Below are 19,447 nucleotides of genomic sequence, written 5' to 3' on the forward strand. Positions count from 1 at the left end.
CCCCTTCTCCTCCCCCTCACCCAGCTCGATGTAAAAACATTCTGTCTAAATCATCCCAAACAAATGTTGGAAGGTTTTTAAGGACAGGTTAGACTATGATGGAGATTCCAAAACCAATTCTAGTACTTAACTTCTCTTATAGTTACAGAGTCTTCCAAATATCTAACCTAAGGGACTTTTTGCAATGTGAGCCCATTATTGCTTGTTCTGTTCCCTGGGCACAGAACAATTGATCGCCATGCCCTTTATAACAAAACTGTTTTTGTATTTCAAGACTTAAACCCCTGCCTCAGTCTTCTTGTCTTCAAACTAAATAACTCCCAGTTTTTTCAAGTTTTCCTTACACATCATGTTTTCTAGACCTTTAATCATTTCTGTTGCCCTCTGCTGGACTCTTTCCAATTTTCTGTGTCTATTTTGAAGTTTGGTGTCTAAAACTGGACAGAGTTCTCTGTGAGGCTTCACTAGAACTGGGTAGATTGGAAGGATCACTTTTTGTAGCTTGCATGCAGCACTTCTGTTAATACATTCTAATAGACTATTAGCTTTTTTCTTTTTTTTATGTTAACTTGTTCACTGCTAATAAGTTAACATTAAACTGTTAATGTTAGTTTATTATTACAAATGCACTGTTGACTTGTTCAACTTGCAGTCCATATCAGCTCCTAAATCCTTTTCTTCATTGTTGCAACCTTGAAAATCACTCCCCAAATGTCATTTGTGCATTTGATTATTCTGTCCTAAGTGCAGGATTTTATACTTTTCTTTATTGAATTTCATCCAGTTTTATTTCAGACCATTTTCCTAATTTATCAAGGTGATTTTTTTAATATCCGATTCTTTAAAATGTCTGCTACCCCAGCATTTTGGCATCATCTGCAGATGTAATTAACATGCACTCAATTCCATCCTCCCACTTATTAATGAAGATATTGAACAGTAACAGACTCCAGGGGAAACCCCCTTTGATAGCTCCTCCCAGTTAGATCTTGAGCACTAACTATTTTTCCACCATGATGATCCAATAAGTTACTCCTATAGGGAATGTCATTGGAAAGCCTTGCTAACTTTGAAGCAGGTCATATCTACTGCTGTGCTACCCACAAAGCCAGAAACCTTTTCACAGAGGGAAATCAAGTTGACTTAAGTATAGAGCCATACTCATTTCTGGTTGTTGTTGAGTTACTTTGTACATATTGTATGCTAGTTTCACTATTAGTAAAGGAATTTCCTTAACTTTTCAACGCCCCTATATAGTTTATATGTTACAGGACCTCGATATACTTGAAGACTGGACAACAATAAGGAAGGTATGACTGAAGGATGAATGTCAACAGCATTGTTCCCAATTGTTATGGATTTTACAAATATATAAATGTATTTCCAATAAATATAAGAACCAAAATATTGCAAGGCAGTATTCCTAATGTGGGTCTACTACAGTTCTTCCCAGCCTATTCCTCAGGAGGTGGCAGCTGCTGTGGCTGGAGCAGAACACAGAGTATAGCTTCCCCCGCTCCCGTCCCCCCAACCCTGTGGGCAGCACAGCCAAAGTGGAGCCCAGTGGTGGCAGGGAGGATGTGAGTTGCCCACTGCAAGCTTGGGGCTCCCTGCCCTATTGCCCTTCCCCTGAGGGCCTCTACAGCCCAGCAGGGGGGACCTGGCACAGGAGGCCAAGGAGGCTTGGTGCTATTGCTGGGAATCTCATGCCAGCTGCATTGCCATGGTGGGGCGCCCCCTGCCAACCCAACAGTAGTAGTGGTGATGGCATGGAGTTGTACCGCCTCATTACTGTTGGACAGGCAGGGGGTGCCTTGCCATGGTGGCGCATCCAGCATGCGGCTTCTGGCAGGGACATGGAGCCTCCCTGCCCAGCACTGCTGTGGAGGCCCTGGTGGGGAGGGTCCCGAGAGAGAGAGAGAGAATCCCAAGCCTGCAGCAGGCAGCCTGCATCTGCCTCCATCCCATGCATATGTCTCCCCTCCGTGGGAGTGCGCAGCCCCATTTTTTATCATTGCGACCCCAAGTGGGGTTGCGACCCCAGGGTTAGGAACTACTGGTCTAGTAGCTAGAGCATGGAAATAGGGTTCCAGTTCTAAACTAGATCTGAGGTAGATGTATCTGGTCTTGGCTATGTTGCTTAGCCTATGGACCTTAGTTTCCATATCTCTAAAATGAGTAATTCATATTCTGGCAAATTCAGTAATAAACTAAACCTACATCTGGATTCTGTGGCATTCTGCAGTAGTCACGAGGAAGTACTGTAGAATTTCACTTGCATTAAAAAAAAATGATATGAAAGCCTGTCTATAAATCAGCATAGTAACTTCTCTTTAATAGTAAAATCAGCTTATTTACTGTTTGCCTATGCTTTAATCATGCCATAGTTCTGTCACAAACTCTCTGTAAGCCAGTGATTCTCAACCAGAGTGCCATGGCCCTCGTGTGCCTTGAGATCCTTTCAAGGGTGCTGCAGGGTGCCACGTAATGTTAGCAGTGTTAGGTTTGCCAACGCGATTCACAAGATAAACCAAGACATTTAAAAAAGAAATCCATAGTTGTGGTCTGTCTGGGTTGTTTCCAACAGAAAAACTGCTCTATTTATTTTTCTGTAGTCAAAAATAGAGTAAAAACTAGGAGCTGGCATTTGCCAAGGTTGCCTTGAATTTTGTCCAGGGGTGTCTCAGATATAAAAAATTTAATAACCATCGCTGTAAGCAAAATTCCATTCTTCCTACATCTCTTGGTGGCCAAATCTCCCTCCTGCTTAGTACCATGAATGAAACCTAGGAAGTAGCAGGTCACTAGGATGTAAAAGCAGTGCTTTCTAATCTGTAGTGTGCCAGATTACTTCAAGGAGATGTGAGTGAAGGAAAAGTTTTGATGTGGAGAAAGCTTCATGATGCTGAATCCATACTTCTTACTGTAAACAGGTTGCTTTAAACTGCATGTAAAACTGGTTGTGTTTGACTGCACACCTGCCTTCTTGTCTTTCCTATGGAACCAAAGAAGGGAAAGCAAAATAAACAGATAAAAACAAAAGGTAGGAAAATGCTGAGAAACATGGAGAAAAAAACACTGGGTAGAGGGAGAGAGAGGAAGATAGGTGTATGAAGATGAACAAATCAAAAAAGTGGTACAGTTGCAACTGGTACACTATAGGCAAAAACAGCACAGGTCAGGCTTCAGCAAAAGCAGGTTGGAGACTGCTTTGCTTTACTTACCATAGGAACTGAGCAGAATAGACACCTGCTCATAGAAAAGATTTCACCCTTAAGTGCATATATAGTCATAGATTTCATAGACATTAGGGCCGGAAGTGACCTCAGAAGATCATCGAGTCCAGCCCCCTGCCCGAAGGGCAGGAAATCAGCAGGGGTCATAGGATCCCAGCAAGATAAGCATCCAATTTACTCTTGAAGGTGTTCAGTGTAGGTGCTTGAACCACCTCTGATGACAGGCTATTCCAGACCTTGGGGGCTCAGACAGTAAAGAAATTCTTATGTCCAGCCTGAAACGGTCTTGCAGTAGTTTATAACTATTTGACCTTGTCATCCCTTGGGGCGCTCTGGTGAACAAACATTCCCCCAGATACTGGTGATCACCCCTGATAAACTTATAGGTGGCCATCAGATCACCCCTGAGCCTGCGCTTTTCCAGGCTAAAGAGCCCCATGGCTCAGCCTGTCATCGTAAGGTGTGTTTTCCTGACCTCTGATCATGCATGTGGCTCTTCTCTGGACTCTCTCAAGCTTCTCCACATCCTTTTTGAATGGTGAAGCCCAAAACTGGACGCAGTACTCCAGCTGCGGCCTCACTGAGGTCGAGTACAAGGGGAGAATGACGTCCCGGGATTTGCTTGAGAAGCATCTATGGATGCAAGCCAGTGTTTTGGTCGCTTTACTAGCCGCAGCATGGCATTGCAGGCTCATGTTCATCTTGTGGTCAATGATGACCTCCAAGTCTCTTTCTTCCGTAGTGCTAGCCAGCGTAGCACTGCCAAGCCTATAAAGATGCTGCAGGTTTTTCCTCCCAAGGTGGAGAACGTTGCATTTTTCGGTGTTAAACACCATCAGGTTCTCATCCACCTGTTTGCTGAGCCTGTTCAGGTCAGCCTGGATCACCCGTCTGTGTTCTGGTGTGGATGCTTTGCCCCAAAGTTTGGTGTCATCAGCGAACTTGACCAGTCTGCTTCTGACTCCAATGTCCACATCATTAATGAAGATGTTGAACAATGTGGATCTAAAGACAGAATTTTGGGGGACCCCACTGGTCACAGGACACCATCATGATTGATTTCCATCAGTTACTTCCCTCTGGGTCAGACCAGCATAGGTGAAGCAGATTACGCAAAGAAACTTATAGAACGCAGTGGGATACAATTATAAGAATATTTTAAGAACCTAAATAACAGCTTGTTTCTACTGCATTTTATTTTTTTGCAATCTTTGCATCTTTTGCAATTATAAAATTCTGGATTCAGTTGGCATAGATATAAAATCAGTTATAAATTTTTGAATAAAATGTCTTCTTGCTTTATTTACAATACAAGCTAATTAAGAGATAATAGTTTTTTGTACATTTTCTGTGTATGCTTTTATTCAGCTATTTAGTCAGTGCTTTGCAGTGTTTGTGTAGACCCTGCTCTGATACATATAAATGCAGGTATTTTAAAATATATTATACTGAAATGAAGGAGTTTTACAAAAAGCTGTACTTGCTGAAGAAGTAACTAACTTGATTTCTTCCTTTGTATTTCAAGGCAATGGCTACGTTGGGGCCCCACAGAGTAAAGTCAGAACGTAAGTCACAAAAACACTTCAGTATTGCCTAGCTTTGCGAAATAATATTTAAACACAACAGCACACATTTCCTCTGGAGACTACATGTGTATTTGTAGAGTGCAATAATGGAGGAAGAGGGCAGAGGGCTCTAGCCTGCCACCTTTCCTCTCCGATCTTGATGAAGCACATGCTTTTGCACCAGGGCTGCTGACTTAAATTTACATCCTATGCTTTTATTAGTTTTACAGCATGTACAAGATGGGAAAAGATGTTTTTTAATGTTATTATCAACTGAAATGGTAGAAAAATACTCACAGAAGGAATGGGCCTTTGGTGAATGCATATATCAGGGATTGTCAACCAGGGGTACTTGCAAAGGCCCTAGGGTATATGCATGGGGATAGAGCACCGCCACACACTGTCCTGTGCTGCCACATAGGCACTGTCTGCTTGGCCAGATGTGGAGGGTGGGGGAGGTGTTCAGCTGCCTGCCTTCCCCACCCCCAGCTCTGCATCTAGTGTGTGCTACTGTGTGTTCAGCTGTGCACACTCCTCCCCAGCTCTGCATCCGGCCATGCACCACCACCCGTCTCTGCTGTGTCCAGCTGCTGGAGGTACACTGATCCAAAAAGGTTGAAAACCCCTGGCATATATGTATTAATACAGCATTATCAATGTGGCCTCAGCAGAAGCACAGAGCAGGACATTGAATTCAGAGCTTGGGGTAACATTTGGAAAGTTTGATTTTTTTACTATGCTTTGTTAATTTGAGCAAATCAAAGGTAATGCCAAGGTGACAGGCATGAAAATGTCTGTGCTAGGTGAAAAAGGAAACCAAAAAAGGTATGACGGAATAGTAGGGAAACTACACAGAAGGCAGGCAAGGATGTTCTCTTTATTTGGGAGGGTTTTATTAATGCCAGTGTATAGGGAAGGAAAGGAAACAAGCAGCAAAAGAGCCAACAATGTGGTTCAGTGCCTGCCATTTAAAATCCTACCACAAATATATCAGCTTCTCTTATGTTTTCCAGATTTCTCGTTCTGTATAAAAGAGCTGCAGATCTGATGATGTCTTTTGCTTTCTGAAAATACAAATAGTGTTTTTCATGAAAACGAATACAACAGGAAATAAAAAAACAAAACAAAAACAAACACACCTTTCCTCTTCGCTTTCTTAACTTTCATTGCCCAGAGGACAGATGTACATAGTATGTGGATAATTTATTTGTGAACCTAACTTATGCTGGTTCAGTATTAATGGTGTCTCTGTTCATTGCTTTAGCACCTGTCAAATTAGAAAAACATATGCACAGTGCTAGGTCTGAAGAAGGAAGACTGTATTATGATGGAGAATGGTATGGCCGTGGACAGACAATATGTATTGATAAGAAAGATGAATGCCCTGCAAGGTAAAGGTCATTTTGTTGCCTTCTCTCATTTACAGTAATATGTGTGTACACGGAGTGGAGAGTACATGTTTTAGTCGAGTGTTATTGCCTTCTCAATTACTTGTTACTGGTTTATTTCAGAAAATAAAATGCCTACTTCAGGACATCTGTTTGTTTTCCCTAACTATGTAAATGCTGCCTAATGGAACACACAGAGATCTTTGATAACCAATGCATAAATAATAGTATAAACCAAGGCAACCTGTGGCCTGTGAGTCAGATCCAGAGCAAAGCAAAGCCTGGATATTGACAGCAGTGGGGTGGGAAGCACCAGCCTGCCACAGAATAAGCAGTATTACTTTGGCCCACTGCTCTTAACAAGGTTGCTGACCCCTGGTTAAAAAAAATACTGTGTCTCTTAAATCTAGACTTTTATACCATATTTAAGATGGTAGAGGTATGTCTACATAGCACTTTGTGCTGCTGTGCAGACATAGCATATTTATAATTGGTGGTATCTTATGTACCAGAAATCTATACAGCATAAGGTAGTGCTGTGCAGAGAGGTCTGAGCTACCTCTGCACATGTTATTTCTGCTTCCAGTACCATGAGTGAAATTGCTTTCATATAGTGAGTGAAATTGCTGTCCTTATATTTGAAGAGCTCAGCACCGTGTGCTGAGGGTTAATTTGCAGCCCCAGCCCTATACCCTCCCTCACCGTGGGGGCCTTGATCTGCCCCCCCGCGTCCCTCCCCTTCCTCTTCCACTATACCAGACTTACCAAGCTGCCAGCTCTGCTTCTCACTGCCTTTGTTCTGTGCTGCAGCTGTGCGCCTATACAGGCATTTATTGGACAAATTATCGGCCGCATTGGGCCTATTTCTGATACAGAAAATTTTCTTTATATCAGTGCCCATCTGATATAGAGACCGATACAGTTCTCTTTGGCTTACTTGTTTGTCAAAGTAATAACGACCAAGCCTGCATGCCACAGACAATCAAGTTCCATGTTTTGTTTCAGTCCTTTATGCAAAAGGTCCAAAGAAGAGAATAGAGCATGCCTGAAAACTTAGAAAAGCTACAGCTCCAGAATATATTCTTACTAATGTTTAACCAAGGAAACCATGCAAGGAGAAATAGTTCATGTAAAAGAGTTGGTTAGCCAGGTGGTTCAGTGGGGTTTTTTTGTTTTTGTTTTTGTTTTGTTCTTTCCTGTTTAGCTATACTGGTTAATGGTTAAAAACTTAAGTTTTTCCTAACTTCTTCTCTACTGAAAAGCATCTTGGCTTTGACCTGTTAAGTTTTTGTGAAGGAATACACTATAAGCTGGTGGACAGTGACAATAATTTTACAAGGATTTCAGAGGCAAGCATATATTTTTTACTCTGAATGGTCTTTAAGGCAAAAGATGCATTTCCTTTTGACAAATGAAAATAAAAATCCATTATACTGCACAAAGACACTTAAGTGAAAAGTTATTACTAAAGATGTAGTGAGTTGGATATATGCATGTCTTTAGTTGAATGCAAAAATGGAGAAAGTATGAAGGAGGCAGTCAGTATTTTTTTCGGAGCTTGGCATTTCTGAATGTAAGCAATTATATGCTATGATACTCAGCAATGAGATTGATCCATTGGTTTATAGTATAGTTGATTTTAAGTCTGAATGCTGAAATCTAATTTTTCCTTTTAGTGCTATCATTACAACAATTAACCACGATGAAGTTTGGTTTAAGAGGCCGGATGGAAGCAAGTCCAAACTTTATATTTCCCAGCTGCAGAAAGGAAAGTATTCAATAAAACATAATCATAATTGACCATTTCTAACCACACATGTAATAAGTGGTGTTACTATGCTTGATGTGCCATGGGATGAAAGCTGTATTTAACAATGTTTTGTATTCTCCTAATTTTATGGCAATATCCAATGTGTACTTGTAGTGCTGTATGTAAAGCTTCATATGGATGTCGTTTAATAGGTGGTGACATTTAATCATGTTGACAGACATTTTACCTCTAAATTGGGTCCAGTGCCTAAGATATGAAGTATGTCCTTCAAATATAATGGCTAAGAACTCCTCATTAAATACTGTATATTTAAAATACAAAACATTTGGTTTTATTATTAGTGGCTAGATTGTGTTTGGTAACTGTGCAATTATCACTTTTACTAGCAATTTATTTTCATATGTTCAGTGAACTTGTCATATTTGTCTTGTGGGTGTTGGTGGGTGTTCTCAGATGTTGCTTCTGAATAGTCTGCAATGGTATAAGTATTCTTTTATCTGATGTGAACAGAATTTCTTAAACTTGAGACCCTGAACAGCTTTGCTAGTGTTGGTGTGTAACCTTTTGTAAGTTTTCCCATACTACTTGTAAAAAATAAAGGCAATATTTTAAGACAAATTTTTGAGGAGCACTTTCTTAGTCTAGGAACCTAGTTTATAGTAACCAAACTCATGGTTTTCTTTTTCAGGTTACTTTAAAATTCTAGCATAAAGTCAATGTAAAGGAGACAGCATTGTTTTTACTTATATTTTATGTCAACCACAGAGGGCACAGGTGCCTGGGGTTATTATGTAAATGGTAAACAATTAGCTAAAAGTACTATTACATACTGGACTTGTCTGATCTATAGTCTTATGAAACAAATATTATTATATTTTTTCAGAAGTAAAACTTATTCCCAGAAATGGTATTTCTGGGAGAAACGAACACAGCTCTCAAATGGCATGTTTCATATTTTTAGTAGTTTAGTTCCATTAGAATGATTTAATGCAGTTCAGAAAGTTTGATGTCTGTTAAAGCTTACCTTCAAGGTGTCAAGGGCAGAATCCCTGAAAACCTTAGTGTTACAATACATGTTTAGAGCATAGAAAATAAACAGGTGGGATTATAGAAAAATAGTTTTCCTGGTGGCCTAGTGCACTTTACTATCCATTGTTCTGAGATTCTTTTTGGAGAAAGGAAGAATGATACATTTTGTTTTAATTTATCATGGCAAAAATAGTTTTCATTGTCCCACCATTAATAGTTAGATGTTTTACTCCTAACTGAAATATCTGTTGTTGTAGGGTGGTAATTATTTACAGTTGCCAAAATATTATGCCATTCTAGTTTATCTTGAGCGATGCTTTTCTATCACTGTCACGTTACTATTAATTAATTGTACATTGACATGTTGGCTATTGACAATACTACTGTATGTACACAGTTGTTTGATAATTTTTTGTAATAAAATATTTGTATTTTTTAACTTGGTATATAAATAAATGATGTGTGGTAATGGACATTTTACAGTTGCATTTTTCCCCTTCATGGTTGCAGATGTAACCGGTCTTGCAGAGAAAAAATATTTTAAAGTCACCTAAAAATGTGCATTTTTTATAGAACCTAAAAGAGGTAAAACAGGTATTTAAGTATGGAAAATTTCCTTCTAATAAACCTGTATTTTATTGTTGTAGTTTATCTGTGGACTTACTTTAATATTACATCAAAAATGATGTCTCCTTTAATTAAAAAAATAAATCCATTAAACCAGAAAAAAGATTTGAACTATGGCATGACAGACTTGGTAGAAAATCTAGTTATTTAAGTTAGTCAAGAGCAGGGTATAGTGAGCTTTAGACATGGGATCTAACCAAGTTAGGTGAATGAGCAGCTTGATTTCAAATAAAATTCTGTGCTGCAAAAGCTAGGCAACACCTAACATTGGGAAGAATAATTCTAACTACTCTTACATATTAGTGAGTTCCACATCTAAACTGCAGCTTCTTGAGGAAAACATCTGAACATTATTGTCAGCAATATTAACCTGTCAAATATGGAGTCCAGGTTTAAAGCAGCATTTCTTAACCTGAGGGTTGCAATCCAAAAGTGGGATGCAAGAAGATTTCAGAGGGTTGTGAGCCACAGGTTGAAAAATGCTGATCCCAGGAAATCACAGAAACTGTGGCAGAGCAGAGTGGCAGTGGAAAGGTGCCTGCCCCTTCCAGAGGGGGACGGGTGGGGGAGAGGTTTGAAGCTGGGCAGGGTGCTCACAGGGGCAGGGCAGCTGGGAGGTGCTGCTCAGGAGGCAGAAGGGGCTGTGACATGTTTTGGTGTGGCACAGCAGCCCCAGCCTAGGGTGGGAACTGGCACAGGCCTCCCTTCCTCCTCCCTCCAGCCCACACTGGGGCTAGCTTTGCTCCGCTGCTGCCTTCATGAGCCAGAGCCACCACAGCCACCATGCTGTGGCCCAAGCTGGGGGCCCCCCTTGCAGGGGTGGGGGTGGAGGGCAGTGAACTGTGGATTGGGAGTGAGGGACACCAGCATGGGGACTGTGGGCCATGCACCAGCAGGGCCAGGGGCTTGTGGGTCGGGACAGGCCATGAACCTTTGCAAATGGGTCCTGGTAGGAAGAAGGTTGAGAACCACTGGTTTAAAGTATACAGTATTATGCTGTGTCAATGGAAAATGATACTAAAATGTCATTAAATCAAGGGTATACCCCCCCCGGAGCATTATATCTTAAAAGCAGAAACAGGTGCTTTAGAGCAGTGATAAGATTGTTTACAGACATGGAAATAACTTCAGTATGAAGAGAGGTTTAAAAGATTCTGGCTGCTTATATTAAAGAGGAGAAATGGTAAGTTAGACAGTGGTATACTGCAGGCGGAGCAGGCAATTGTTCGTCCTTTCTTATACTGAAAGTACGTGGGGGCATGCAATGAAAAGGCAGCAGTTTTTAATAAGGCATGTAGGGCATCAATAGTCTGCAGTGTTTGTTATCAGAAGTTATTGAGAACACCGTTTAGAAGCTTATGAAAAGGATTTCAATGCCAATGTATCTTTTTTACTTTAAGTATAAAAAAGTTTCCATGCAAAGGTTAGAACTCCCTATTAGTTGACGAGGAGAAAATGCATCAAGTAGCTTAGCGCTTTTCAGTCGGTGTGCCACGGCACACCAGCGTGCCATGAAGAGCTCCCTGGTGTGCTGCAAGAATTTTGGAGTAATGAGAAGAAAGCTCTCCAGCTGCCTAGCACTAATGAATCAGCTACATCAGTGAGATATTTACAGAAGACTTGCATATGTGTTGGCTGTGGGGGAGAGAGAGAGAACCAGCTGAGCAGAAGGAAATTCATCTACTTTGCATGTGTTGGCTATGGGGGATGCATAGTTCGAGAGCCTCTGAACAGGTATGCCATGGGATTTTGCTGCGGCAATGAGCTACTCATAAGCATGGGCATGGGGAATACTTTAACAGGTGTGCCACAGAAATTTTTTATTAATGTAAGTGTGTCTTGGGCTGGACAGGATTGAGACACATTAAAGTAGCTGGCTCCATCTAGGAAGCAGCAGCTAATAATGAAATCCTAATATCTCCATTCATTTTTAAATCTCAACAGTAGCAGTACTTCTGCCTCCATCCACTACTTTACTTTGCTTTATTCTAAGATACACTTATGTCCATTTGAAAATCAAAACCTTATGTATAACAAATTGAAAGTAGTCACAGAGTAGTTATCTTTCAGTGAACTCTATTTTAAAATTGTGTATATATGGTAATTTATAGGGAGGCATGCAAGTTACTCCCTTTTTTTAGTTTTCATTTTTATTGAGCATGTGAGACTGTCCTGTTATGAAAAATACTTTAAACCACCTAAACCTTCAGTTATGTTCCCCCCCAACACACTGAGAAATTTAAAAAAACCCATACTTAAAAGCTGTAGTTTGAAGAAGTAATAAAGTAAAACTAGAGTAAGATATTTAAACTGATTTATTGTTGGTTAAACTATAATGTAAATGTGATAACACTTAAATCAAATTACTGGTTCTGAAATGCATATAGCTCCTTTGGTACTAACACAAATATGCTACTGCAAGCCCCACATGTCTTCCCAAATAGTGTATTAATTTTTAAAGGAAATTCATTTTAAATGTTAAGGTCCTGCTTCAGACACAGCTTTTCCCTTCTGATTTGTGTAGGTCACTCTGAATCCTAGCCCTACCCTCCAGCATATCAACTACTGCCCCCACCTTGGTGTCATCTGCAGACTTGCTGAGGGTGCACTCTATGCCATCTTCCAGGCCACTGATGAAGACATTGAACAAAAACAGCCCCAGGACCCACCCCTGGGGCACTTCACTTGATACCCGCTGCCAACTAGACATCAAGCCATTGATTTCTATTCTCCAAACTGTGCTGCCTGCTACAGTAGTCTGGGAGCTGACCTTGCCCATGAAGGCCGAGGCAAAAGGCATTGAGCACTTCAGCCTTTTCTGCATCCTGTCACAAGGTCGCATCCCCCATTCAATAAGAGACCCACGCTTTCCCTGATCCTCCTCTTGCTACTGACATACCCTTCACATCCGGTGCTAGCTGCAACTCCAGTTGTGCTTTGGCCTTCCTGACTTCACCCCTTGCATGCCTGAGCAATGCTCTTATATTCTTCCCTAGTTATTTGTCCAATTTTCTACTTCTTATAAGCTTCCTTTTTGTGACTTAGTTTACTGAAGAGTTCTGTAAGCCAAGCTTACTAGTCTTTCTGCACATTGGGATGGTTTGTTTGTTCCTGCACTCAGTAAGGCTTCTTTAAAACACAGCCAGCTCTTATGGACTCCTCTTCCTCTCAGACTGGCTTTCCAGGGGATCCTGCCCATGAGTTCCTGAGAGAGTCAAAGTCTGCTTTTCTGAAGGTCTAGGGTCCTTACTCTGCTGCTCTCCATCCTTCCTTTCCTCAGGATCCTGAACTCAATCATCTTGTGGTCACTGCTGTCCAAGTTGCCATCCACTACTACATTCCCCACCAATTCACTCCTGTAACATCTCTGATAGAAGTCAGTTTACTCGATACAGAAATGAAAAAGTCTGTCAAACAAATGTTACTATTTAGAAAAATTGGTATTCTTTAAAACCTCGGCATAGTGAAAAATGTGCATCTTTCTTGTATTTTAGCATTACTTGCTGAAGCTACAATAGGTGAAAAAAAGTAAAATAAGAGGATAGACATTCAAGACAAGGTAAAGGATTTGAAATTTTATTGATGATCAAATCTTTCAATGGCAGTCAAGCTTTATGTGTATGATTTACTTGGATTTCACAGTACTAGAAATCTGTATTCATTCCATCCAGGAAGAGCACACACCAACTGCAGATGCTTCCTTAGCCTGACAAAGGGTTTGTAAACCCAAAAAGCTTGCAACTACTTAAGTTGGTCTAATAAAAAATATCAGATTCACCCAAAGAACCTTGTCTGCTTATGTCCTTAGAACAGCACAGCTACAACCTATACCCAAGTGCAAAGTCCTGCACTTAGGATGGAACAATGCCATGCATCAGTACAGGCTGGGCAACAGCTCTGCCAAAAATGACCTGGGGGTTGCAGTGGACAATAACATGAATATGAGCCAACAGTGTGCCCTTGTTGCCAAGAAGGCTAATGGCATATGGGGCTGCATTGGTAGGTATGTTGCCAGCAGGTCAAAGAAAGTGATTATTCCCCTCTCTATTCAGGACTGGTGAGGTCACATCTGGAGTACTGTGCTCAGTTTTGGGCCCCCCACTAGAGAAAGGATGTAGACAAATTGGAGGGAGTCCAGTGGAGGGCAGCAAAAATAGTGAAGGGTCTAGGGGACATGACTTGTGAGGAAAGACCGAGGAAATTGGGCTTATTAAGTCTAGAGAAGTGGAGACTGGGAGGGGACTTAATTAGCAGCCTTCAGCTACCTGAAGGTGCGTTTGTAAGAGGATGGAGCTAGACTGTTCTTAGAGGTGGCAAATGACAAACAAGGAGCACAATCTTAAGTTGCAGCAAGGGAAGTTTAGGATAGATATTGGGAAGAATTTTCTCACTAGGAGGGTTCAGTGGAACAGGTTACCCAGAGGTGGTGGTGGAATCTCCATCCTTGGAGGTTTTTAAGACCAGGCTAAACAAAGCTGTGGTGGGGATGATCCTTCTTTGAGCAAGGGGTTGGAGTAGATGACTTCCTGAGGTCCCTTCCAACCCTAACTTTCTATGATTCTGTGTGAATCTTCTTCCTAGTTTGAGCAGCATAGCTGCGTTCTAGGTCTTCCTAGTTTGAGCAGGTTGCTAGTAATTTGAGAAGCTGAGGATAATTGACTTTTGAGATACTTTGATGACAAAAATGAAATGGAGCCAACTACAACACTATGTGTGTTTTGTTCAAGTATGGAGTATGGCCATAAACTGAAGGAGAGCAGATTTAGATTGGACATCAGGAAGAAATTCTTTATAGTGAGGGTTGCCAGTATATGGGATGGACTTCCAAGGGAGGTGGTGCTTTCCCCTACGTTGGAGGTGTTCAAAAAGAGATTAGACAAGCACCTGGCTGGGGTTACTTGACCCCACCACTCTCTTGGCCAGAATAGGGGGTTGGACTCGATGATCTAATACAGGGGCGGGCAATTATTTTGGGCAGAGGGCTGCTTACTGAGTTTTGGCAGCCATCAAGGGCTGCATGACAGGCAGCCCAGGGCAGATTAAGATTTTCTAAAAATTTTAGGGACCCCGCAGGCCGGATAGAATGGCTTGGCAGGCTGCATCTGGCCTGTGGGCTGCATTTTGCCCACCCCTGATCTAATAGGTCCCTTCCAACCCTAGAAATCTATGAACCTGATTTCCAAGTGTCCTAACTCAACTGTCCATCTTTTGTGTAATATAAGCTGTGATATATTTTCCAATTACCCACTTTCTTTGGCCTCAAAATGTTCCCCTTATGCCTGTGCAAAAAGTAATTAACTTGTCTAAGATTATAAAAAGCTCACTGAAAGTTTAGTTTGTTACCATCCAACCTCTTAGAAATAAAATAATAAATGTTATAAGCAACCCTTTAAGGCAGGTACCATAGCTAAGACAAGGTAAGAATACCTGCATATGGTAGGCTGAAAGAAATAGTGTCTGAGCTCAGCAGCTGTGCAGTTGTTTGGTATATTGTTATCCAGAACAGCTCATTTATATTAGACGATTGGACAATAGAATCCCTTCCATTTTTGGAACCCACCTGAAAATATTTCTATTTCATAGGTGTTTTATGATATGGAGACCAAGTCAATTTTACAGATATTCCTAGTTCTTTATAATAGGCTGCAGAACCTTATGATGGAGTCAGTCTTCTTAGTGGAGTGTACAATGGACTGGAAATCATGTTAGCTGAGACCTGGCTCCGATCCTGTCCCTGCTTTGCTGTGGGAACTTGTGGGGGAACCTCCTCTCAACCCCCTACCCAAACCATTTTGAGATCTGTGGGTGAAAAGTGCTATAGAGCAGGGTTTTTCAACCTTTTTTAAAAAGTGTATCCTTTCTCTCTCAAAGTTTCAGCTCATGTACCCCTTTATATTTCATTATTTTTCTTAAAGGAGGGAGCAGATCAAGGGGCAGTGAGGGAGGGGGCTGGGTTTGGGGCTGGGCCCAGGGCTGCACAGGTGGGGCAAAGCACAGAATGAACCCACAAACAGCTCGTCCGGGGGGGGGGCGCTCCCGCCGCTGTATATACCCCAGGAGGGCATGGGGGACATGCTCTAGATCTGCATGTGGAGTGGGGTTGGCTGGCCTAGTACTGGGGGAGGGAGTGGGGCTGGGGCAGGGGCTGCCCAGCTAGTGTGGCTCCTGCTGCTACGCGCACCCCTAGAAGGATATAGGGGAGGGCTGTGCCCCCACATCTGTGTGTAGGGTGGGGCAGACTGCTGCTGTGGGCTGGGGTCAGTGCTGGACTCTTCCTGGTGGGGGACTTAGCCAGGGCTGTGCTTGGGGTGGGTGGTGGCGGCACTGGGAGAGGGGGTTGGGGGGGCTACAGTGAGTTCTCGAGTGGTTGTAGTCCCCCCACCATAGCCCACATCCTAGCACTGCCACTGCCTGCCCTGAGCGCAGCCCAGACCAGTCCAGTCCTGTCCCCTGCTAGGAAGAGCCCAGCACTGCCCTGGCCCCAGCCTGCAGCAGCAGCCTGCACTTGCCATGCGCACAGATCTGGGGTACACACTCCGCATGCCTCCCAGGGCCCACGTAATGGCAGGAGCTGTCATTTCCTCTCACAGCTCTGTCCCAGCTGTGCAGCATGTGACTTTGCCCGAGCCCCACTCCCTCCCTCCCTCACTGTGGGGGCCTCACTTGTGGCTGTGAGTGGCTTGTCCAGGGGGCATGGGGAGGAGGCGGTGGCTTCCACTGATGCACACACCCTGGGACGGCACAGGGCATGTGCTGTCGGATCTGCGTGCAGGGTGAAGGCAGGCTGCCACTGCAGGCTGCGTCCAGGATTGCGCCAGGCTGGGGTTGCACTCGAGGTGGGCTATGGTGATGCTGGGAGAGGGTGTTGGGGGGGGCTACAGCAAAATTTGGGGTGGCTGTGGTCACCCCCGTAGCCCCCCTCCCAGTACTGCTGCCGCCTGCGCCAAGCGCAGCCTGGCTCAACCGCCTGCCAGGAAGAGCTCGGCACCACTGCAGCCACAGCCCCTTCTGCTTCGCACGCAGATGTGTGCAGCGGTGGGAACCATCCCCCATGCAGCTCAGTCTGGTGTTTCACCCTGGCTGGGCAGCCCCAGCCCCAGCTCCATTCCCTCCATTCCCTCCCCCACCACTGGGGCCTCGATCTGCACTGGCCTCTTCCTTCACAAAACACTTACCAATCAGACCCAGCTGCTGTGCTGGCCACTTGCGTGCTGTGCTGCGGTTGCATGCATGCACGTGGCATTTGGTGGCCACATTAATTCTGTGTACCCTCTAGGACTTTTCTAAGTACCTTATGGGTATACATACCTCGGGTTGACAACCACTGCTACAGAGAATTAGGCATTTGGGGAGATAAAGACAGATTGGGGTAGAGGCAGGAGTTTGAATAGTCTATAAGTATATTTTACAGAAGTTGCTTATGTTTAAAGTCTGTGCAGTCATGTGGGAATGTATTCTGCTAATAAACAGTATCTCTATTTGTATTGGATTGATTTGAATAAGGGTAGATTCTGCCACCTTTATTTACTCACATAGGGTAACAGGCTCTTAACAGGAACTACTGATAGAATGAAATGTTCCATTTGTGTAAATGTGACAAAATCTTGATTTACTGGGTGTTGGGTTGTGGGTAATCTATGGGCCTGATTCAAAACCTGCTAAAATGAGTGGAGACCATCTCTTTGTTAGCACACCTTGGGCATGTCCTAGCTGCAGCAAGGAAGTTGGGAGATGAGTCAGAGACTGTGGGACTGTTCCCACAGTCACTCAAATGTTACAAGCAGGTGATAATAGCCGAGCAAAAGAAGCTTCACATTAAAACCATTTGAAGCTTGGAGGTTTAGCTATTGTAGTAATTTCTGGAAGAGTAGCAATGCTACCTCAGAACTGCAGTTTCAAAGCCCTGATATAACAATCCATTTCTACTATCAAAACACAGGAAAATATATTTGCCCTTAATTTTTGCTTAATTCCTATTGATTTTTGTGTCAGTTAAGTATGTGCTTAAGTGACCAATGGAACAAGAATGGACTGAACCATGTCTTTAAATGCTTTGGTGAGCTGGAGTGTAAATGAGGCGTTACGCTAAACTGGGGAAATGAAATACTTAAACTTCATTCTTTTTTTCTAATTGTGGGAAATGTGAATACTTTATTCATTAATAAAACTTAATATTGTATAAGTTAGAAGGCTTCTGACTATATTTTTAAGACACATCATCAATGATAAATGTAAAATACTTCAATAAAGTGCAACAATTTGTTTTTTATCAGAACATGCAAGAAAATCCACTGTTGTAGTTACAGACTTCTATCATCATTTGGTTTTTGATCGCTGCTAATAATTTTATTAGTGACTGCATACACATGTTTTACTAAACAATAGGGCACGTGCTATAAAAACATTTTTGTTTGGCTTGTTTTATAAACTGGATGGGTAAAACTGTTCAGTGGGCAGGAGCATATAAGGAGGGCATTGCAGCTCTGCCTCATGCCTGAGCCCCATTATTACAACCCCACAATCCTGATCCCAATCCTGGCCCCAACCACCCATCCCACTCCCAGATGCTGCTCCCTGTCCACCCGCAGCCCCATCCCATCTTCCCAGTGGTGGGCCCCCTACCCACATGGGTCCTGGGCCAGTCTCCATGGAGACCCCAGGATCTCTGGGTGGCCACAGTGTGGGACTGGGGCCTGGGGCAAAGCCATGATCCACTCGCTGAATGCTCCTGCCTGCAGAACCAACACCCATTGCGGGGATGTGAAGGGAATGGATCATGGCTCTGCCCTGGGCCCTGGACCTGCACTGTCATGGCCCCACAATCCTGATCCCAGCGCAGTGCTGACATGTAGGGGGTGCACGTGCACCCCCTGAAAGTGCTGGTGCACCCCGTGAGAGCCAGCATTCCCTGCTTAGGTGACAGGTGGGGAGGCAGGCAGGAGCTCTGGTGCCCCTCCGAGAGTGCCAGCTGGGGAGTGGGACTGGGCACACCCCTGGCACTTCCAGGTCAGCACAATTCGCCACAGGGGGACTACCTTTGCTAACCTATAGGAAATGCTAAGGAAAGGGGCTAGGTTGGTTCCCCAGCCTCTAAGGGACTTTAAGCCAAAATGTACTTATGGTATAGGAATACAAAACAGGTGCCACAAAATAAAGACAGGGATTTAATTTGTATCAGCTGCTTTGCTGTAACAGCCTGAATGTACCCTTACCCAAGGGTGGATAGCACAGTAGCTTATCCCACAGGGTAAGAGTGTATACACAGGCTGTTACTGCAGAGCATCTGACATGGTAAACCCTGCTGCCTTTGACCAGGAACATAGGTGGATTCAGTAGTAATTTTGAATTCAGAGCAACATCTGAATAGCATGCAATAAACAAGATGTGGACCCTACTTTGAACAATGATGATAAAATCTTGAATGCTATTAAAATAAAACAAAATATTAAATAATACATGATCACATCACTAAAGACTTTGTCATAATGTGTATGTGTAGAGGGCCCAAATAAAGGGTGTAATACCAACATGAAATGTGACCCTCCCTAACTTTCAAATGTTTCACTTTGCAAATTCAGCATGATTCCTTTAATGTAGTTTGTACATCTGCTAATCAGAGATAGCAAAATCAGGAACACTGAAGTAGTCTGGTAAAGACTGTATTATTCCAGTTCTACTCTTAAATATCCTAATGACATTTTTTAAAACATTTTTGTATTGAGCTTAAGACATTTTCTGCTTTAAAAATAAATAAAACTTGAAAGTTACTGTGGAATATCCATGAAAGTAGAGTCTGCAGATAGTAACTTAATCATTCTTACTCTAAAAACT

At 42.8% G+C, this 19,447-nt stretch overlaps 1 protein-coding gene across 1 annotated transcript in view; it reads left to right on the plus strand.

Annotated features, from left to right (window-relative positions):
- The window catches only part of BRMS1L (BRMS1 like transcriptional repressor), a 34,201-nt gene extending 24,656 nt beyond the window's left edge, over window positions 1-9,545 (plus strand). The window contains exons 7-10 of the mRNA XM_090033624.1: window positions 1,246-1,310; window positions 4,762-4,801; window positions 6,066-6,192; window positions 7,866-9,545. Coding sequence (XP_089889750.1) covers window positions 1,246-1,310; window positions 4,762-4,801; window positions 6,066-6,192; window positions 7,866-7,989 — 356 coding nt within the window. The 3' untranslated portion in view covers window positions 7,990-9,545. The remainder of the gene's footprint in view (window positions 1-1,245; window positions 1,311-4,761; window positions 4,802-6,065; window positions 6,193-7,865) is intronic.
- The last annotated feature ends 9,902 nt before the right edge of the window (window positions 9,546-19,447 follow it).

Source organism: Crocodylus siamensis, chromosome 2, assembly GCF_052110815.1.
Source record: "Crocodylus siamensis isolate JL-2025a chromosome 2, ASM5211081v1, whole genome shotgun sequence".
Lineage (NCBI taxonomy): Eukaryota > Metazoa > Chordata > Crocodylia > Crocodylidae > Crocodylus > Crocodylus siamensis.